Source organism: Harmonia axyridis, chromosome 7 (assembly GCF_914767665.1).
Source record: "Harmonia axyridis chromosome 7, icHarAxyr1.1, whole genome shotgun sequence".
Lineage (NCBI taxonomy): Eukaryota > Metazoa > Arthropoda > Insecta > Coleoptera > Coccinellidae > Harmonia > Harmonia axyridis.
This window is the reverse complement of record NC_059507.1, coordinates 18806529-18830642: the sequence shown is the minus strand read 5'-3', so window position 1 is coordinate 18830642 and position 24114 is coordinate 18806529. Positions and strand designations below refer to the sequence as shown.

Here is a 24114-nt window from a genome sequence, read left to right as displayed (position 1 = left end):
GTTGTGTGTTATGAGGATATTTTGAAGCCCTCTGCCACCTTCATGTCTGCTGATGTACAATCTATTCACTGAGGAATGGGGGTGATGTATTCCATACCTAGTGAGGAGCTTTCTGGTTTGGATGTCTATTGCTTGCAGTTCTGCGGCTGTCCAGCGTACTACTCCAAATGAGTAAGTAATGCAGGGTAAGACCCATATATTAATAGCTGTAAACAGTGCCTTCGAATTGAGCTTAGCTTTAAGAAGACTCCTTAGCCTGGCAAAGTATTTAGTCTTGAAATTATCTTTCACTTCAGGCGTTTTTATGTCAAGGGCTTGTTGAATGCCAAGATATTTGTAAGTTTCTTGAGGCCCTAGACATGATATTTTTGACTCGTTCCACAGCTTAATCTCCGGACCCTAGGCAACCCTGCCCCTCTTCACATCCAGGACCGCGCATTTGTCCAGTCCCATCTCCATGCCGATCGTCTGGCTGAAGGATGACACTATTTCCAGTAACCTTCTCATCTCTTCTCTATTGGCTGCAAAAAGTTTGAGATCATCCATGTATAATTGGTGGTTTATTTTGCAGTTTCTGGTCTTGTTGATGATATATCCGTATCTGCTTTTGTTGAGAAGTTTACTTAGGAGATTCAGAGCCAGGCAGAACCAGAGCGGGCTCAAAGTATCTCCCTGGAAAATTCCGCATTTGATGGCTATCTCCTTTGACATGCTGCTTTCACCTCTATTATCAATCAATAATGTGGTACGCCAGGCGCTCATGAGATGTTCAAGCAGATTGATCACCTTATCTGATATTCCGTACAATCTCAGTGTTTTCAGCAACCAGGTGTGGGGCACTGAGTCAAACGCTTTCCTATAATCGACCCAGGCTATAGATATATTACGAAGTTTACCCTTCGCCTGCTCGGTGATGATTTGGTCGACTACAAGAAGCTCCTTGCATCCTTTTGCGTCCCTACAGCAGCCATTCTGTTCGCGTGCCAAGATGTTTTCTTTCTTCACGTGATTCCATATATATTTTGTGATGGTACCACATAAACTACTAACTAGTTTATATATGGTGGGCAGGCATGTTATTGGTCTAAAATTCTTTCGGTCAGATGTTGTGTTTCCCTTTGGCAACATTATGGTGGTGCCCAATGTGAAGAAACCAGGGATGACAGTTGGGTTGGTCAGTGCTCTCTGAAAGAGGGTAGCAAGGGTTTGATGGGTGCTCGGGAAGTGCTTCCACCAATAATTCTGGATCTTGTCCGGTCCGGGCGCCGCCCAGTTGTTTGTTTTTTTCAGCACCTGTTCAATATCCAGTTTGGTGATCTCAACCTCTTCCATGTTGTACCTGGAGCTTTCAGCCTCCGACTCCCTGATCCAACGAGCCGTATCGTCGTGTTGCTTGTTGTTACCCCATATTGCCTGCCAGTAGGTGTACATGTCCTCTGTTTTGGGAGGTTCCTTATCACTATTGTTGTTGTTTTCCAGGTTTCTAAAGATATACATATATATATATATATATATATATATATATATATATATATATATATATATATATATATATTTGTATTTGACTTGTCCCATACACTAAGGGTCCGGGAACAGAGGGGGCTCAATTTGTATCGTAATAACTTTTTCCATATTCATATTTCACAATTAAAAAATTGATTTTGGATAGAGTGATCAATTCTCAACAAATGAGATCTCTAGTAATTTTCTGCTAAAAGTCACGATTTTTGAGAAAAAAAAAATTAACAACAGATAATACGCCTGAGTTGTGGAAGATGGAATTATTTTCGATCTTAAATTTATCCAATAGGCGGATGTTAAAACAATATTTTTAAAGGGAACTGGTACAATATATATTTAATAAATATACAAATAAAAAAGAAATGTAACAAAAAATGAGCAGTTGTAACAAAAAAAAAAAACGAACTTTTCACAAATTAAGAACTACTTTTCGGGTGCCATCTTTAGGGGGCTGTAACCAAGCAGAGGAGGCTCTAAAAAAAGTTTATATTGAAGACCCACCCTATTGTTCACAAAGAATCGCCCCTTAAATTTTTTGCTTCTATTCATATACATCAGCCTGTATATTTGTTCTGTTTAGAGTACATACTAATGTGGAAGAATAAAGTATTATTCGAGAGCTTGGTCAAGAAGCAAAAAAAGAGTTCCATATTACTCAAACCGAGTCTATTCTCCTTTAAAAAACCCTAGATATACGAGTATAACTATAATAATAGACAGGGTGTCCCCAAGAGCGTAGTTTTTTTTTCTCTTGAGGGGGTAATCAGAGAAAAATTTTTGATGACAACGTTTACCTATATCTGTTGTGTGAGAAAAAAAATTTGATAACTAATTTTGAACCAAATTAGTCGAAATAATTCTTTTATTTTTTTATTTCAATGTTTATTTACATCTCAACTATTCTTTTGTTATCTATGTAAAACATTTTTTTGGTGAATAAACTTATTATTATTATTATTATTATTACCAATTCGGTGGTTCTTACCTTCTACTGGGTGCTCCTAAATTAGAGCTACGGAGGAAAATGAGAGATTCCTTGGATAATTTTAAGAATAAAAAGTCCCATTAAGTACTATGAGCCAGCCAACTCTTTGTTTTCGAGATAAGGGGTGTTTCTTTTATATCGTACTTTTTAGTGATGCTTATCAAATCTTCATTAATCTTCGTTACAGAGTGGATAAATAAGTTCCAAAACTTATAATTAATTCATTCATTACAGCTTACTTGCTGGATCTTCAAATAATTTGACTGTTGAAACTTTTCTGGAAATCGATAGCAGATGCGAATAAACTGTAACAAACCAAAAAATGTAGTACTGGACCAGTTCTGGATGAAAGAGGCAGGCACCTGATAAATTGCCAACTGTCTGTGGCCATCTGAAATCCGACCCGGATACTCAATAAAACAACCTCTTGAGTGGCAGGTTTCGATGGCAGCAAGGGACGGCCGTCAGTGTAGACTAGCTACCATTTCGACGCAAGCTACTTGGTCGCCTGCTTCCAAATGCTCGAAAAAACGCCTCGTGAGTGGCGGGCATTAGAAAATCACGAATGCTCCAATTCATAACAGATGCACAGCGATGAAAACTATCAGTATCAATTTTACTTAAACATCTAACAGATTTTTTTAAGCGTCCCTATCCCATCCCTATTAATATGATGACCTGGGATGTGTGAAGTAAGCAAATTTTTGAGTCGAGCGCCTTGGCCTTCTTTTCTAGGTGGTATTGGTCCGGTCCTGGAATATTGAAAAAATTCGATGTGTCTGAATCGACTTCACCATGTGTCAATCACATCCCAAGTTTCAATAAGTTCCGCCGGTAAGTTTGGTTTTGATGATGGTTTCATTATTTCCATGAATATGCAAACTCACCCTGTAGCATTCTTAGGAAAGGCAGAAATTAATTTTTTTGCAGTCAATCCTACTCTATCTCTGGTAAGATTATGTAGAGCTATTCCCGGGACACCCTGTATATCTATTTGTTATTCATCTCATATAGTTTCAACTTCAACTGTAGTTCATGATCAATAAATATTACGTTCATCGCTCAAGGTTGTTTGAATGAACCATCAATGACACTTCTCGAACGGACAGGCGATAAAAGATAGGCATTCTTAATTCTCATAGAGATGGCTTTGAAAGAAGATAAAATAGTATTCAAACAGGAAATATTTATCATATTAGGCCGCAGTGAATGCACAACAATTGCTTTATTTTCGTGAGTTCAATTTCAGTCTTCTTCATTGTTCCTCAGCATCCTGTAACGAGTTAGGAGCATGCATCGTTTTTCGTTCGTGGGTTTCGTATTCGGAGTATTTGCATTTTTGTGCCTTGTTTATCCTGTTAAATGTGGGTTCATAACTAGTGAGTATGGAAATTCCATTTGAATTCGAGTAATTTGATCCAAGTTCGTTAGATATCATTCTATATCAAATACTGACATTTTCAAAGATACGTCAATATTTCCTTCTAGGTAAATCATAATTTGAAGAAGTTTATGACGAATTGCTTTTCGAACGTGAAAATACTGTTTGTTAGTGCACATTTATTCAGTTGGGAATTGTGCCATTTCAATAACTATTAGCTCTTGAGTTGTTTTATATAATTTATGCTTCACACCAATGCTGTTTTCCTTTTCTAACAGTTTTTATGAATTTTTTTGAACAATGATTTCCTAAAAAGAACCAATAAAAACAATTCTTTTATATACTCTTTGGGATGATACAATCCTCGAGAAATTTATTTTATAGATATGGAAACCATGCTCGGTTTTCATGAAAAGAGGGAGGTTCTCTACAAGAGATATTTCATTTGGGCTGTCGGCGGGTTAAATTTGAAGATAGTTACCAACAAGTTGATTAAACGCCAGATTAAATTTTTCTGTTTTGTACGGCTAAATGTGAATTTGTGAAATTCCTAGAACCTAAATTATTAATGCATTGGCGTAATATAAGAATATCTTAGGTGAATATAAAATTTTAAGTTTCTCATTGTTCTTACTTCTTGAAATATCATTTAACTACTAATTCCTTGCAAAATTATGTTCACTTCACTCTTCATTTCCCGACTTCAATAGATACCAACAAAAAATTGAGTTTCCCTTCTCGGATTTGAGGGCGTTGATCTTACAAGGATGAATATAGGTACTCGTATTTATATGTTTAAATCCTTTCGATTCAAACGACATTGTATATCAGAGGAATGGAACAAAATGCCTTAAATGAGACTCTGAATCTTTTACCTTATCACTCATTATTCAGGACACAATTTGAAAGTGATATGATTTCTTAGAAATATGTCATTTTCTGGATTAATAATGATGATAACCGTCTTTATTAGGCGAAAGTTTAGCAAAAGCTATTCTTACACTTTTACCTGTTCAAAAAAAAATACATACACATATACTTACAAATTCTGAAAATGAAAACGTGCTTTTCATTCAACATTGAGAGAGAAAATATACAAATACAATATTATAAGCATTTGCATAGCGAATGATCTGAGTAGAGGAGTCGCTATTCTATTTTTCGGGTTATTGGAGCGAGAAAGAAAAACACAACAGAAAATTTCTAGTATTTTTACTATACCAGATCTATAATCGGGAAGGAACTAATGACACACGTAGGTAGGAAAAACGGGAAAAGGCACAGAAACACTTCACTCTAACGGGCCTATGTAAGAGACTTTTCAAAACAAACAATGGTAGGCCGCGGTAAAAACACAGTAAACAAATGGCCAGACAAAGGGAATCCCCGATAAATCTACCGTCTGGTTCTTATCTGATAGGGATGATATTTATTCATCGTTATCGAAAACTGACATATATAAGGCGTGCCAGATGTTTTCTCGTTGAATATGAATTCAATTTAAGAAAATGGTACTCAAATATCTAATTTATGATTGTATTACAATCTCAATTAAGTTAACAAAATGCTCACGCTGATCCTCGTACTATAATCCACCTGTCTTAACACCCTTCGGAAATTTGGACACAGAAAACTCAAGAAAACTGCACTTTTATTCCACCGCGATCTGACTACCGACGAAACATTAATCAATGATTATCCAAATAATATTTTAAAACTCATTTTGTTGCATAAATAATCAAAAGTATTAATTTTCAATGATATTATAACATCTTTCAGTTCAGAACAAACATTTTTCGATAAAGAATAATCAATACAATCCAAGAAACTTCGAACCTCTGATCGAGAGTCCCATCTATCTCTTTCAGATGACAAAAAAATTTAGACATGGAAACTTTCTCATCAAATTTATCTGAAGTAGAAAAACTATGATTTGATGACAAAAAAGTATAATTGAAATTAATTGAGAGAATACCAACAGTGAAACATTATAACCAGAACATCCTAGTTACAACGAAAGACGCAATAATTTTTATGTTGTGTTGAATTGTTCTTATTACATTAATTGTTTAATGGAAACATGTTGAATGGCTGCAGAATGATGTATTGTACTATACAGGGTGTCCCGGGAAGAATGCGACAAACGAATACCATAAATTAAGGTCATCATGATGGAGGACCCTTATCAAGATGTTTCAATCGCCTGAGTGCCTTCGTTGGGGATATACAGGGTGATGTTCATCTTATGAGTGAAATTTGACAGTTCAATAACTCTTTAACTAATCGACCGAATAATTTCAAATTTTGAAATTTTGTCACACTTTCATATCGCCTTCCTTCAATATTTCTGAATTCGAGTAAATGAGATCCGGACTAGGAAAATTTCAGACTTTTCCTATTTTCGTGAATTACTGTGCTCATTTAGGTAGAGTAATTCACGTTTGCCAGTAATTTGAAGAGATAGTTCGAACGTTGAAGCACACAAGAAGCTAGAAAGACATACTATCCTCTGCTTAAACTGACCTTGTGTTACATTGATATAGTCAACAAACAAACCAGTAGAGTCGAATTAGATTGGGGAAGTTGAGGTGGGATAGTCGAGTGTACTATTCCACATGTGCTATGCATTCTACCTTTCTCTGCACTATATCTAGTACTCTACTCAATATCCCAACATATTGAAATTATTCTAGTAGAGGAATAATAAGCACTTTATCACCGAACTCTACTACAAATTATAACAATGTAAACCAGGCCTGACTCTGCAAGAAAACGAACTACTACTTACTACTACCATCTTATAATAACGAATAAGGAATGCAAAACCTTCATTAATACCATTGATAAATCGAAATTCAAGTACAGAAACATAAAAGAGCAAAAAAAAATAAAAAAGTACTATTTGATGAGAAAAGCAGGTGTCAGATAATGGAATGCAAATAATTTACTGCGACAAGGAGGAGGGCAATTCGAGTTACAAAGCATATCTTTCTTCTTACACATGCACCTCAATATTAAAATAGATAGTTGGGCAGATTCCATCATCTGTGCGTTTTGTTTTTCAGACGTTTCAGAAGCATTCGCCTTACATGTTGGTCATGAGAAGGACCGATTGTTATTTGGTTCTGAGAAGGAACGTTTGCCAAATTTGGTCTGTCTGGACTTATACGCACCAACTTTTTTCGAGTTCGTATGATGGTATCGTGCCTTGAACTTTAGTCATATCAGTTGCAATCCCTTCACTCTCACCACTAGTCTACAGAAGCAGGTAGTAATCTATACGCATTAACCTTAACATAAGTTACACCTCAATGTTACACATTTTGTAGACGGTACAAGAATTCTGTACAATTGAAAAATGTATTTAACGTGATTGGAATAAATAAATACAATTCCAACCTACCATATTTTGGTCGACAGACCTCTTTTCAAATATGAATTCATTTCACAGAATCCCATTTTTTTAAATTTAAATTAACGTGTTTCGACAACTATGCCATTTACACATGGTATACAATGTACTATTCCATTACAGGTAATAATGTTTATAAAATATTCACAAGTATTTACAGAAAAGGAAACCTTGTACTGAAATTACATCAATCAAATATGATTGTACAATTGACATTCTCTTAAAAATTTTATTGTTGCTTCAATTACTGTAGCTGAGCTGAGATAGTCCTTTGAACTTTTCAAATCATGAATTTTTCCTAAACTGGTTCAAGAGAAGTTAAGTTCCGGTTTTCTTCTCAGAAATTCTTTTGAGAATGAAAATTATACAGTGTTTTCCTCAACTATTATTTTAGCGGAGGCGGAGGAAATAAATTCGAAATCTTAAATGGCAACTCCTATTTTTTATGGCAAAATACAATTTGTCCGTATTCCTTCCTCTTGTTTCTGACTAAATTACATTCTCATTCGGTACTTTTGATTTCTACATATGGGCTCATTATTGATCAAGCTTGAAATGCCGCCCTGAATTTTGTCGTTCGAGATGACCGCATACCCTACCTACTGCCTAGCGACGGCCCTGTCTCCTATACAATCGCTCTGGTCGAGACGCATGAGCGGTGACGGCTCTCGCTCATTAGCCGTGACGGCTCATGGCTCATCGTGTGAAAGCTTCGTTGTACACTTTGCATTTCGATCCGTCGATGTGGCTCTCGCTCATGAGCGAGAGCCGTACGTCTCACCGTGTGAAAGAAGCACGGCCATAGCCCATCGTGTGAAAGCACCGTTGTACCCTTTGCATTTCGATCCGTTGATATGGCTCTCGCTCATGAGCTTGACGCATACGGCCCACCGTGTGAAAAGAGCCTTACCGTACACCGACCATACGTGTACATATAAATAATTTATAAATTATATTATGAAGAGGCTCCGAGGCAACAAGAGATACCGAAGATGTAGCTTCATTTGGAAGTGCGTGTTGAGCCAAATATCGGCTGTCACAGAGACTGTGCAATGAGGAAATACACAACTTATTTGACTAAATTGAACTAAGGGTAGGTACCGTTATTATTGCCTTTCGAAATTTCATTTTCTTTCAATTTCTAGACTGCAGGTTTGATCGAGATGAAAATATGCATTGAGATGTATAATGACACGTTCAAGCCTTGTTCAAAATTTCATGTTGATCAGGTAACTAGAACCAGAAAAAATTCAAGAAAAATATGAATAAATTGTTCCGTGATTACAGAACCGACCAAGTTGAGATTTTGGTGCTTGGTATGAAAAAGCAAATTCAAACTCTGTGCAAAATTTCAAACTGATTGATCACTTCACCAGAACCATAGAAAATTCAAGCAGAATATCGAAAATACAATCAGAAAAGCACTGATGTGAAGGCAATAGCTTTTAAGCTCTCAGTCATTCATGAGCAAATTGGTCCCTTGGAGACAACATATACCTAGATACAGTTCTGAGGACTACAAGTGCAATAGCAATAGCGAAGTTGGTTGATGTCTGAAATTAATTGTAATAGCATAATATTTTGATGGCTTAACATACAATAGTTTAATTCCGGAAATTTTTTTCTGGAATTAAACAATTGTCTCTTAAGACATCAAAATGTTTTGCTATCGCAATGAATAGCTCCTGACGTGACGTCAGTGCTTTTCTCATTTTTATATCTCAATCGTTTCTTGAATGACCTGGTTATTTTGGTCAACCGACGATTGAGATATCAAAAATGGGCAGAACACTAATGTGAAATCATTGTATTTTTGTGCCATGCCACAATTCAGCACCATGAACTGTATGTGATCTCTAAGGGTGCAATTGGTGCATGACTGCTTGAAAGCTTCTCACTTCATGAGAGTGATTTTATATTTCAAAGGTCGCTTGACGGATTTTGTTTATCAGTTTATTTTGTTTCACTATAAGTTATCTTCCTTGTTACAATGCTATAACTAGGCTATATTAATTTTAAGAATGTCGAATTTCAATATTCGCTTTCGGCATCTTCATTATAACAGGACAGCCGCAGGTGAACTCAGATCTCATTTTGTTTAAGGACCAGAATTTACATTCCCTACGCCTCTACTTTAATTTTTCCTATTTGCTACTGTTGTCTGATCGGATGACTTTTCTCCATACTTCATGTCACTTTGTTCTTCTATTTAGTTCTTCGAAAGAGGAATTTCCCCATTCTTATTTTGATTTGCTGTATCTTTCTTAATTCCTTATTCTCATGCTCTTTCAGCGTATATATTGTCTTCTATCTTTGTTTGTTGACTATTTCCTGAATAGTTTCAATTTTCAATTCTTCTCTGATTTGTTGGTTGGTTATATACCATGGGGCGCCAACCGCTGTTCTGATGACTGAATTTAGCGTACTTTGCAACTGATCCTTATTATTGTCTTTCGTATTATCCAAGGTTACTCCTGCATACGTAATGCTTGGTATTACCACTATTTCTATCATCTTCAGCTTGTTTTTTCAGGAAAGTTCACTTTTAGGGTTGAGCAGCGGATACAGTCTCCTGTGCAAGTGCCTTGCCTTTTTTCAGTTTTCTTCTATCGGTTTGTTGAAATTCATTCTTTCATCTAGTATTACCTACTCCTAGATATTTTGCTTACTTTTTCCATTCCATCGTCTGGTTTTCTATTTTGACGTTTCCTGCTTTCTCTTTATTTACTGTTGTTCCTCCGAAGTAGATTGCAACTGTTTTCGATGTATTCACTTTTAATCTGCACTTCTTGAAGTATTCCATCAGTTTATCTATATCTATCTGTAAGTGCCTAGTAATTGTTTTTCGTATTCTACTGTGATAGTATATGGCAGTGTCATCTTCAAACTAGGCTATCTTGCATCTATTCATTGTTGGTATGTCTGCCATGTATATGTTGAACAGCAGCGGTCCTATCACCGATCTTTGGGGAACTCTGGCTTCAATTCTCTGATCGTCGACCTGGTACTATCGATATTCACCCCAAATTTTCTGTTTGCCAGGTATGATTGTATTAATCTCGTAAGTTTGATTGGAAATTACATCAACTTCATTTTGTATATCAGACCTCGATGCCACATTTTATCAAATGCCTTTTCTATATCCAAGAATATTGCACCATTGTCTGTAGAGAGGTTAATTTGCTCCTTAATATTTTCCGTTAGTCGTACCAGTTGATGAATCATTGAATGCTCTTTACGAAACACAAACTGGTGATCTGGAATTATTTTCTTTTCTTCTACGAAATCAGTCAGTCTTCTGTGGATTAATTTCTCCACTTTTCTACACCTTAGTTAGAATAATATATATTGATTTATTGGGTATAGGTGACCAAATTTATTCCAGTGAAATACTCTTTATTTTTATTCAGCAATGACGACGTTTGGGCTTTGTTTGTAGCCATTCTCAAGTCATTATGAAATAAGTATTTCTACAACAGAGTAAGCACCATCGTTATTATTATTTTCATTCATGATCTCTGAGATGCGAAACAAATTATATTCTTGGGAAATCTTCTCGCCAAACAAATTTATGACAAAATTTACGGAAATATCAGATGGAAAAATGTGTGTTCTCGATCTCGGGTCTTTTTTGTCTTTTCCTCTCTTCCAAATTAATATTGTATCCGCCGTTTTTAATTTTTTCGGATGATATTCTGTTTTTAGTATGAATCTGGCTATTTCAATGATTTCATCTCAAGCTTCTCTTGGTAAGTTTTTAATTGTTTGATTGAGTATTGCGTCTATTCCCGGTGATTTTTTATTTTTTAATGTTTTGATGATTTTTTCAATTTCTTCTTTAGTCACCTCTGTTGAATCTTCTTCCATTTCATAGTTATCGTCGTTTATTATATTTCCGTGTATTTCAACTGATTGGTTGAATTGGTCGTCGTTAATTTTTGGATTCGTCTTAAATTGATGTTCCAGATATTCTGCAAACCTTTCTGCCTTTTCTTCATTATCTACTTGATTTCCCTTCTTCAGTGCTAGTATCTTCGCTTTTGTTTTTCTTTCAGTTAGTGCTGTCGTCATTTTTCACAGTGATTGATCTTCCGGATCTAGTTCTTCTAACTTCTTGTCCCAGTCTTTGTTGAACACTTGTCTGAATCTGTTTTTCACTTCGTTCGTCAATTTATTCAGTATAGATTTGTCACCGGGGTTAGTGTGCGTCTATACTGTTTTTTCGCCTTTTTCTTTTCCCCTAACAAAATGATAGACGACTCGTATCAAGAGGTTCAATCGCCTGAGTGCCTTCGTTTGGGATATACAGGGTGATGTTTATCTTATGAGTAAAGTTTCACAGTTCAATAATTCTTTAAGTAATATATCGAATGATTTAAAATTGTGTCGCCCTTTACCATCGTCTTCCCTCAGTATTTCTGAAATTGAATAAATCAGATCCGGACTAGAAACATTTCTGACTTTTTCTATTTTCGTGAATATTGAATCATCTTGTACGTTAGCATCATGATTTTTTTGTTCGAGTAACCACAAATTCGTAATGATAATTCTGAATTTTTGCTTGGCACCGTCATACAGGTTGATCCTGTATTCCGATAGGAAGATGGTGAACAGATGACACTCTTTAAAACAAAAATTAAACTTCTTGAAATGTGATATCTAATGTACTTGTATATATGTATAATAAGTTCTATTCGAATTGAATTTAGTCTTAACTTTGTTTCCCTGCACAAAAAAATGGGATTTATTAACAATAACAACATTACTGATAAAAAAACTGCAAAAATAGAGGGAAACAACATTTAACTCAATTTCTTTTGACAATTACAAAAAGTTAATTTTTCTGACATTCCAGATAAATTGTCGAATATACTGGGTTGAATCACTTGAAAATCTCGACTAGGAAACAACTTGTGTGAGCACGAGGGTCAACTTTGGAATTTTGAATTAGTACCTTTGTTTTTTATAGCAGATCCATATTCTACTGCAAACAGGACGAAATTTTTGAAAACAATTTTTCTTGATTCGTCACAGATGGCTTTGAAATCGAATTTGAATTTTCTTTCTGAAATTACTCATTCCCATAAATTTTATTCGTGAGTTATCTAACTATTAATTGAAACTATAGAAAACGTTCTGCACATAAAGATGGCGGCTTGATGGATATTTCTACTAGATTTCAAATAAAAGAGATCCATTTCGATATTTTCATTCAATTGATGAATGCTTTTGAACATTGGGATTTTAAAACATAAACACCACGAACAAATAATTTCGCCATTTACAATCAACCAATGAAAGTACCTACATGTACTGGAAACAAACAATTCAGTAAAAAACGACAGAAGTCAGAAGTTCATGTAAGGGATAATAGAACGGATTCGTTAAGGTCGTTCAGACGGAAAATTTAAATTCGATTGCAGAGTCATCCGTGACGAATCATTAAAAATGGTTCCTACAAAACTTAAGTATTTTTTGCCGTAGAATGCGAATTTGCAGTTAAAACAGGGATAACCATTTGAAATTCCAAAGTTGGCCACCGTCCCCCCACAAGGGCGGATTAAATGGAAGAGTAGTTATTATAAGTCGACTACCACCCCAAAACCATCAATCTTTTATTCGAAACATTTTTCCGTAAGATGTTTACTTTCGAGATTTTTGTCAGATTCAACTTAAAAAAATTCATCTTACCATTCAGTTCAGACAGTTTGTCACATTTCGAACATTAAAATTTCATTGCACGACCCGATGTAGCTGTAAAACTTTCATTTCAGACGTTGTAAGTAAAGGTCGATATAACGTTTACATACCTACACTATTTTCGTATTCATCGCTTTTAAATTTTTTTCATTTTCTACTTCAAACTACTACATTTACCAAAGTTACCTACTTACTTTGAGTTTTTGTCTTCTGTTATATGCATAATTAAATATATGTTTAGATATTTGTACATTTAGACTGTTCATTCTTCATCCAGCATTTCCTTCAACACTACTGACAATGAAAATTGCCTGTTTATTTGAAGACGTGAAAAATAATCCCACCAACTAGATAACAACTTATATCTCGTGAACATGGGTGGATGGGCCAAGCTCTGTTGCTAGGTAACCGGTTGCTTTGGTTACGCTCCTTGTTCCGGTTAGTCGTTTGTCCCGGAATTCGCTTCTGGGGCTCTTTCGGGAATATATAATGATGGTTTACTATTTCTCATGCTAAGGGTACCGAAAAATCTTGGTCAAATTCCACTTGACAAGTATAAATTCCATACAAATTCAAAATCCAGATAATGATTATATGCCTAAGGATAACTTGATTTTTAAGCGTTTGTTCTTCGAATACATCGTTCTATCATTTCGTTAGGTCGTCGAATTTGCAGCAGTAATGACGATTTCGACTCATTGCAAATAGAATAATTTTCAAGATGGGATTTAGATAAAAATAAAAAAAAAATTGGATGATCTTCATAGGAAAATAAAAAATTATTTTTGATTCTGAAATTTAAAACGTAAAGGCATATTACTTCTATGCGTTCGTCCCTATCTTCTTTCTTTCTGAACTTACAAACATTTTTTTTTCTGTTGCATTAGTTTCGAAAGTTGACATCGATTATAATAAGCACCGAAAATCGTTATTCGTAAATCACATTTTGTGTAACTATTTCTTATTATATTATTATACATTTACCTTATAGTTATAATCAGAGGCGACGCCAGTTTTCAAAAATAGGGGTGGCCAAGGAGGGGCTGGAAATTTTTTGGCGTGGCCAAATTGAAGCGAATTTATAGTTCAGCTAATCTTGTAAATATTTAAGCTTTAGTATTTCAAATATTTTGGGAGGCCAGCAGAATTTCAGGGGGGCTCGGGCCCAGCTCCTTGCAAAGTTTCAGATTGATAACGTCATCAGAACTCAAAGATTATTCTTACATGAAAATTAAAAAATTCATATTATTTTTTATTTCTCTACTATTATAACTATAACTACAGGACAAAATGCTAGACGCAATGTTCGCTCAGTTATTAACCAAACTACATTATTCATATGAAAAATAGAAAATAAAAATCATACATGTTAAGAATATTTTAGGTTGTACAAATACATAAGAATAGATGTGCATTCGTATCCCGGTGAACTTGAAAATGAAAACGACGCTTCAGCTGTAGAACGATATTAATGACAGGAGAATAATTTTTGCCTTAAGACATATTGGTACCTTGTTTTCGAAGCATAATAGAGATACAAGGTGTTCAACGTCATTTACAATATATTTGACTATGTTGAGAAAGTACCGGTACCCGATCAATATCAGGTGCTTTCTCAATATAGTCAAATATATTGTGAAAACGAGAAACAAACCCCTATATAGTATTTCTAAAGGTTTTCAATCTAAAATAATTACTCTGTACGGACTAATGTATAGACTCTTAACTATACAGATATTCAATCCTATTCATTATTATTTCTTATCTGTTTTATATCAATTTGATGCAGATTCTTTCAAATTCAATCCTCGGTAGAGGTAGATAGATTATTTTTTGTCACTGAGCCGAAATAATCCGTGAAATGGAGAAATAAGTGAGTATACTTGGATGTGTTTAATGAGACAATGCTATTCATTAAATAGTTCTGATAGTTATTGACGATTTGAATATTTCACAGAAATCCTTTGTGTATTCAAATAAAAAAAAAATTTTCATGAAATTTGCATATTACTGCAATTTGTTCAATTCGAAAATGAATCGAGTTAATATTAGAGAATTTGAATCCTTTTTGTTCTACATGTGTCAAAATTCTCAGATTTCATGTTGAAATTGTCAAAAGTGTTAATCATCATTTAATGAACCTATACTCATTCTACTTAAATTACCTATATTCTCATTATTTTCAGAGGTCGGTCCTCAGCCAATATGGAACGCAACCTTCACAGACAAACTCAGACAGGACCTCCTCCTGAACTATGATAAATTTGCAAGACCAACCCAGCACTTCAACACAACTCTAGTTCGGTTTGGACTCAGCTTGAGACACTTTGAAGTGAACGAATTCAAGTCACAGTTGACAGTTTACACTTGGGTTCGTATGGTAAGAAGTTAGATTGAACTCAATTATCATTTCTTAAGTACCTACTTCCTCAATTGAATGATTCTATCTAAAACGGCTTCAATTGTGACCCAACCATAATTATTTCCGAAGTTTTCTTGAAAAGAAAAGAAGGATTTATGAATAATATGTTATAGACCCAAAAATTTTTTATTAAATATGAGATTTGCCTTAAAAGGGAATTAAATTGGATAAAAGTGAGATAGGATGAGATGAGAACATTCAAGAGAAGTACAACTGGGCTTAACTCCTTAACTGTAACTAGTCCTCATTCTAAGAAAGAATTTTAAGCATTAAATATTTTTCTCTACTTCAGTATCGTAATGAGTTCATTACAGTTCTAAAAACAGTGCTGTAATGAACTCATTACAGCATTGTTTTCAGTTATATTATTCGTTCTGTGGTTGTCTACACAGACTTCCAATCCTATCAAAATTCAACACACGTCAAATTGTCAATATTAATATATTTTGGATTTAGTGAAATGATTTGCGACATTATATTCGCAATTTCTCTTAATTTTGTTGGTGTTAAATCGATTTCGTCAGACATAATTGACGAGTTTAATGCGTAATTATAAATTATTTCAAAACTCGAAACGAACGATTCAAATTGAAATTCCGTAATCTGTCAATTTTCCTAACAGTCACACCAACTGCCAAGATACAATACAAATGTCACTAGGATGTATAATCTGAATTTTTCATTGAATTTCGACAATATTTCACAAAACTAGACTGAAATAGAGAAAATATCGTCTAATACTCGTTGCAGAAGGCAATTCCAACACTCATGCGTTCCAAAACTCGCTCCTTCGTCGCTCGTTTTCGAATTTCGCATTCGTGTTGGAATAGGAGCTCATTTTGCAACTTGTTTTAGAATATACTAATCTCTATTCTAGTATCGTAATGAGTTCATTACAGTTTTAAAAACAGTGCTGTAATGAACTCATTACAGCATTGTTTTCAGTTATATTTTTCATTTTGTGGTTGTCTACACAGACTTCCAATTTTTTTCAAATTGTCAATACCTATTATATATTGGGTTTAATGAAATGATTTGCGACATTATATTCGCAATTTCTCTTGATTCTGTTGGTGTTAAATCGATTTCATCAGATAAAATTGACAAGTATAATGCGCAATGTCAATTTTCGTAACCGTAACACTAACTGCCAAGATACAATACAAATGTCATTAGGATGTATAATCTGAATTTTTCATTGAATTTCGACAATATTTCACAAAATTTTAGTGAAATAGAGAAAATATCGTCTAATACTCGTTGCAGAAGGTAATTCCAACACTCATGCGTTCCCAAACTCGCTCCTTCGTCGCTCGTTTTCGAATTTCGCATTCGTGTTGGAATAGGAGCCCATTCTGCAACTTGTTTTTGAATATACTATCACAAACAAACATAAAAATATACTTGTATTCGGAAGAAGACAAGAAAAATTCTTATCTCATATTATTTGGCTTATGATCTCAGTAATAAAATAAATTGAGGTTGATGATAGTTACTTAATTTCATTAGGAGGCGACTATAAAAATAGTTCGCAACATGTGCTAACAGATGGCAGATGGAGCAAAATCGAATCACATTTCATTAACAAATTGTGATACGATATTTGACTCAATTCACGGATCGATGGGTCTCAATTCATCAGCGAGTCGATGCACGTCACTCAAGTAGAATCATTTGTCAAGTTATCTTAATACTCTGACAAATAGAAATAATATTTTCTAGTTTTAATGAGCCCATCAGCTGAAATCCAAATAATCACGTAGGTACATTTAGGTTTGTTATGTAATTTTCATGCAACGTTGATTAGTAGGATTTTGATTCAAATATATTACCACAGAAAATCAATCAAATATCAGATCTCATTATTTTGACTGACTGAGCATTTTTTGTTATCTTTTTTTTTTAGAATATGTAACGTTATTTTTCTTATGCTCCTTGTTCTGTAGTTGTAGTTGGGTTTAAACCTGTAGAACATTGTATATATATTAAATAAATAAATGAAATAAATAAATAAATAAAAATCTTTGAAGATCTCCCCATAGAGATCCATCTTTATAATGCAGCATACCACATGCTGTATGGTAACTCTATCTCTGGTCATTTTTTTGGATAAGGAATGGAATTTTATTCCCTACGCCTCTAACTTTCATTTCTCCGATTTCCTATACTTTTGTCTGATAGGGAGACTTTTCTCCCTACTGCATGTCACTGTTTTCTTCTATTTGGTTCTTTTCTTATTTCAATCAGTAGTATATTTCTTAATTCCTTATTCTAATACTCTTTCAGCGTATCTATTTTCTCCTTTTTTCGTTTGTTAACTATTTCCTCAATAGTTTCAATTTTCTATTCTTCTCTTATTAGTTGGTTGGTTAGATACCATGGGTTCTAATTACCGTATTTAGTATACTTTGCAACTTGTCTTTATTATTGTCTTACGTATTATACCAGGATACTCCTGCGTATGTTATGCTTGGCATTAGCACTATTTTTATTATCTTCATCTTGTTTTCTGAGGAAAATTACCCGTGGAATTGCATTTCCTTTTTTCTGTTTTTTTCCATCTATTTGTTAAAGTTTCCTCTCAATTAGAATTACTACCAGACATTTTGCTTCCTTTTTCCATTCTATCGTCTGGTTTTCTATTTTGACGTTTCCTGCTTTCTTTACTGTTGTTTCTCCGAAGAAGATTGCAACTGTTGATGTATTCACTTTGAATCTCTATTTCTTGAAATATTTCATCAGTTTGTCTAGGACTATCTCTAACTGCCTGGTAATTTTTTTCCTCATTCTACTGTGATAGTAGGTAAATAGTGGTGTCATCTGCAGACTAGGCAATCTTGCATCTATTCATTTTTGGTATGTCTGCCATGTATAAATGTAACACTATCGTAGTACGGTAGGTTTATAAACACAGCGGTGCCGATTTAGAAAGTGGCATTGTTCTATTCTATTTATCAACTCAACCCGATTGAATCTGTACTTATGATTTATCCTTTCGATATTTCCTTACCAATATTCTTTTTTAATTTTTCATGGAAAATTCCAACTTTGTCGGTTTCACGGTTACATAATAATAAGTATAATTAAATTTTTTTCGATATTCTTTTTAAATTTTTTATGCTTTCAGTAGTGTGATCACATGAAATTTTGCCAGAGTTTCATATTGCCATTTTACATCCAAATGCAAATTTTGATATTCATCGAAGCTGCAATTTCGAAATCAACAGAAAAATTAATTTTCGAACGGCCATATTCAAGGGCGTAGAAATGGGGGTACTTGAGGTTATTTCCCCCTTCCCAAGATTCTCAAAATATTAAATTTCAGAATTCTCTCAAACATGAATCAATAATCATTTACTTTTTCTCTGAAATCGACAAGGAAGTAAAAAGTCGGACTCTTATACGGTTCACGAATTTATTATCGCTTTCAAGATCAATACTATTATTGCACCACGAGTACGTCTATGTCCGAGGTGTATTATTTTCCTTTATCTATTCACTTTGTCATTGTCAGCCTGCCCCATGATTTGCCATCGGTGATTCGTAATCGGTATACACTGCTTACCCGTTGTAAACACAATATATCAATACTGCAGTTAGCAGAGAACTTTACTTTAGGGTGTTCTTAAATTGCAGGTTTAAAAGGCCTATAAATACCTATGAGTCCGCAAACTCTTTGTTTTCGAGATACAAGATGTTAAAGTTTGATTTTTTTCAAGTTTTTTTCTCATAGCACGTACCTAATTACAAAATATTTTCAACTTAAGTTTGGCATAGATATTCCAATTTAAAGTTTCAATCATATGATACGATGATTTCGAATGCAAATCTACAGGGTGATATTTTTTCTGAAACAGTGCCTGCATCTTTTCTCCAGAACTTTTTTCGTAGATCACTAGTAGTTTACAAAAAGTAAAGAGGAACTCGGCTCTATAGTACTACACTTTTTGGTATCTTGTAGTTTTGTCATATCTGCTATCGATTTCGAGAAAAAAACAGCTCTCTAGTAATCCTCTGGTAAACCCAAATAATTATAAAGATCCAGTTAGTAAGCTGTGATGAATAAATTAATTTTAAGTGTTGGTACTCATTTACTCAATCTGCAGCAAAGATTAATAAAGATTCGATAAACTAGTTTGACCATCACAAAAATGTAGGACTACAAACAACACACTGTATCTCGAAAACAAAGCATTTGCTGGTCTATATTTATAGGACTTTTTATTCTTAAAATTATCCAAGGAATCTCCCATTTTCCTTCGTATCTCCAATTTAGGACCACCTTGTTTAATGTAAGAAATTGAATCGGTAAGCAGAAATATGCTATTATTTTAAGTGATTTGGTTCAAATTTTTTTTTTGTCAAAGGATTTTCCTCCCCCAAGAAAAATAAAGATCTACGCCTTTGATGGTCATATTTACGAAACTCCTATAGTAGGATTTTGCTGAGCGATGCGAACTTACTCTCAATATTTCAAGTTTCCCGGTTCACCATTAGGTAGTTGTCGTGTATACGGCCTAACAGAATCGAATGAGAAGAAATATGCGTCATAAGTGAGTATTTCATTGTTTGAGATCAATACCTGCCCAAAATTCGATAAATATAGACATTAGTTCGGAGGAAAGTTAAAACGTTAAATTGCTGGCATTGTTTACAGGGAATAAATTATGTTGAATTATACCTTGTTTGTACATTATTTCGTATGTCATTGTGCTTGTTTGATATTTCAGGGATAACTTCCAAACTAGAGACAGGAATGACTTAGTGGGGGATCTGTCTCGATATAATTCTCGTAAAAGTCAATGAAGAGAACGGTTAGTGGTCATAAAACAAACCCCAATTGGTACAAACAATGGCTGTTACGTTGCTACATCGTATATTTCGTTACGCTCAAAATGAAAGACCCCAATCCGCTCTTGTTTGTACTCATTTGCCTTAGGCAATAAATCGCCATCCCTATAGGCGTTGTCTTCATCAATTCATCGCGACGCTTTTTAATTAGCTCTCTGCCACTTTCTTTGTTCTCCCGTTATTTTTTCATTGAATGTCTTCTTGGAGGTTGTTCGTAACTGTTGCTCTGATTTAGTGATATGAAAATTTTATCGAAAAATGTATTTTTTTTTCAGGTTAATTTAGATCTATCATGTTATAAAATGTTCTTTAAAAAATTTTGAACCGGAGAAAATATTCTTGATGAATACATCATAATCATATATGACATAATATAACAAAATAATCCGACTTGATATTTTCGTGGATAATGGCCAGTTACACCGTTCACCTAAACATCAGAAGGTTGCCGACTTGAATCGCACTGATATACGGTATACCTGCGATTCAACCGCTTGAAACTCAAGTGACGATTCCACATAACAACTGAATAAAGTAACAAATTATTCGACAATTCTTGCACCAGCCTACAACTTAAACAAAAAAATAAAAACGTTCAAATTTGCGTAACTAGACTCGATATTTTTGTAGAGTGTGATACATTGTTGAATTCGTAATTTGTTTCCTTATCACCGCTTGAGGAGAAACAATATGGCATTCCTAAGAAAAAAATTGACTATCGCGTCTCTGAAACAATTAAAAACAGAAAAAATCTTTACATCATTTAAATCTCTATATTCGATAATGGCTACAAACCAAATTTCGTGGACATATCTCCAAAAACAAATGACTAATACAGAAAAAAAGAAAATGTCGATTTTTAGTCTTTTCGAGATATCTCGGGAACCATTGGAGCTAAAGATCTATGTTGGATCTGTTCACACCAACACTCATCCCTAAATAACGCAACTTTTTTGTAATTTAAGCCACCCTGTATTTCTAACGGTTTTCGATATGCCTCTACATAGTTCTAACCTTTTATACCAATATATATAGTTCTGAGGTCTCCAAGGATGCAATAGACACGAAAATTAATGGAATTGAGGACAAAGAACGCAGATTCATTTCATAACTGCCAGTTTCACTTTTGTTTAATTAATTGAATATTCGTTTAAGTGACTATTATATTCTTCGGGGTTTGATAAACCTAGTAAATTCCATAATAAGAATGAAATGGAAGCACTAGAATCCTTTCAAATATATGCCCAAGGCCGTAGTTAGAAAAAAATTGTGAGGGTTTATTCTAGTTGAACTCTAAAAAAATATTCTGGAGTTTGTGACCAATAATTGTACAATGATATAATTTATATATCAGCAACATTCAACCAGGTAATATCTATGATTGACGTTGTTTATATAAACAACAGACCTATCATATTGAATAATAGGTATGAACCACGTTACAGTTTTGCGGATTTATTCGCATGAAATAATATTTGAGGCTCGATTTATTCATGAAAGAAGTAACAAAATAAAATAAATTCATAAAATATACATAAAAGATATAGTCTGATCCATATCACAAAATGATATTGAGCCTTTTAGATTTTTTGAGTCAAATAAATCAATGACCCTCATGTTTTCATTAGGTATTTATTTCTCTGTGAATCGACATTGTGTCAATCCAATCTCTTTCTGTCTCTCGTGACCAGATGTTGTGGAGTATCTGAAATATGTTTTGAGGCGTTTAAGGGAGGGAAAGGATCTATCTGGAATACATGTTGTAAAAGGTAGAGTAGCCAATATTTTCAGAAGTTCATAAATATTTGGAAACAATTCCTTATTACATTCTCCGAGTGTTTCCATAGCACAGGTTGGTTGAGATGAAGATGAAACAGGTTCTTTAAGCCATTTCATGGATCAAATTCAATTTTCAATACGTCCCTTCTAAAAATTTGTTAAATAATAGAAAATCGTCCTCCTGAATACTGGGCTGTTTTTAAAAATAAACTGATGGGATTAAAATAATAAAGATTATAAGTAGAGGAAGATATAAAATAACGGTTTCCATAAAACAGATCTGATTTCATTCCGTGTGCTCGAGAAATATACAATTTCTTGTCCACACAAAATAGAATATTGCAGTGGAAGATTTCAAAATATTTTCCTAGAAGATTTCATACCATTTTTACCAGAGTTTCTCTAAATATTCACAGTAAGTTAAATTTTCGATCCATTGGAGGAATAATTCTTAAATATTTCATAAATGTTTCATGAAAAACACAGGACATATCAATATTTCATAAATATTTCACTGTAAATTTATGAAATGTTTTAAACCTTGCCTGCAATTAGGTATTTCATAGAAATTTGAAAAATGTTCTATGTTGTGTGGGTATAGACCTTCGTCAGTTATTTATTCCAAGATATAGCCAATAACTCAAGAACAACCGAAGAAAGCTCACAGAAAATGTACTTGTACACTAATAAACGTATGAATTAAGGAATACCTCTGAATATGCAATGAAATATAAGGTATCGCATTCAATTTGAAAAAGTTGAAAATATTATCAAAGGTAAAACGTAAAACTGATTCATATTTTATCGATTATATAGGTAACTCATGTTTTGATGAATCAATAGAATCTGAGAAAATTCCATAATTACGGCGTATTGATAAGTGAAAATACCCTTGACGACGTGGTATAATCGTTTTGGTATTCCGCCTCCTGCCATCATCATCATCATTCTCAGCTCTCAGCCTCCTGCCATATTGTGATAATTTCCATAGTAACATGTTGGGACGTTCGCCAAACAAATAAAAGTCAAGCTCCGTGAAATGATATTAAATAATCAAAATACAGCGCTTTGGTTATGGTTATTGAAATTATATCGACGCAAAAATTCAGGTTCATTGCACTTAAACAGCTTCAAACACTGCTCAGAATCATTAACACGTTGTTGCTTTTGATCGATTGTGAGCTCGCGCGTCACCCATTTTGCAGACTGCTTTCTCATGTACAAATATTCGTGAATGATATGAAGTAAACGTTCAGATAATATCTTCACAATGTCTGCTGACTCGATCAACTTCATTTTACGATTGGGCGTCCACTACGTTCGCAGTCATCGGTGCTCATTTCACCACGTTTAAACTCAGCATACCAATCAATGATGGTTGATTTTCCTGGTGCAGACCCAGGAAACTCTTCATCAAGCCAAAATTTTGCGTCAACTGTATTTTTTATCCCGTAAAGCAATATTTCATCAGCACACGAAATTCTTTTTTTTTCATCTTTTTCAAATAACTTAAGTAGCTACACTCACATTGCAATATCTCACAATCTAATGGTCGGACTACGTCGTGTGAAGAGGTTCGTATAATCGAAATATATTGTCTATGCTCGAGTTGTTATTCGTTACGATTATAACGAGCATTCATTTAAATTTGTGGTCAAGAGTGCTGTGGAGAAATTAGAGCTGATTTTCTGTGATTACAAGTAGCGCTTAGCTTGTACCATATCACTAACATTTGTTTACATACTTCAAATCTGGGTTCGAATATGGTACAAGCTAAGCGCTACTTGTAATCATAGAAAATCAGCTCAAATTTCTCCACAGCACTCTTGACCACGAATTCAAATGAACGCTCGTTATAACGAATAATTTCAATAACTATAACCAGAGCACTGCATTTTGATAATTCAATGACATTTCACTGAGAAAAACGATTATACCTCGCCGTCAAGTAGTATATTCGAGATGTCGCGGAGTGAAGATGACGCTTTGCGCAAAGAAGTACAACCTGATGATAATTCAACAGGTGATAACAAAAACTATTACAAGTGTTGTGAAAAAAGAGA

The 24114-nt window shown here is 34.2% G+C and overlaps 1 protein-coding gene across 2 annotated transcripts in view; it reads left to right on the top strand.

The window, feature by feature from the left end:
* The first annotated feature begins 3705 nt into the window (after positions 1–3705).
* LOC123684943 (acetylcholine receptor subunit alpha-like 2) overlaps positions 3706–24114 on the top strand; it is a 224244-nt gene continuing 203835 nt past the window's right edge. For both annotated transcript variants that reach the window (XM_045624476.1, XM_045624477.1), the window contains exons 1-2: positions 3706–3885; positions 15186–15379. In XM_045624476.1, coding sequence (XP_045480432.1) covers positions 3798–3885; positions 15186–15379 — 282 coding nt within the window. In that variant the 5' untranslated portion in view covers positions 3706–3797. The remainder of the gene's footprint in view (positions 3886–15185; positions 15380–24114) is intronic.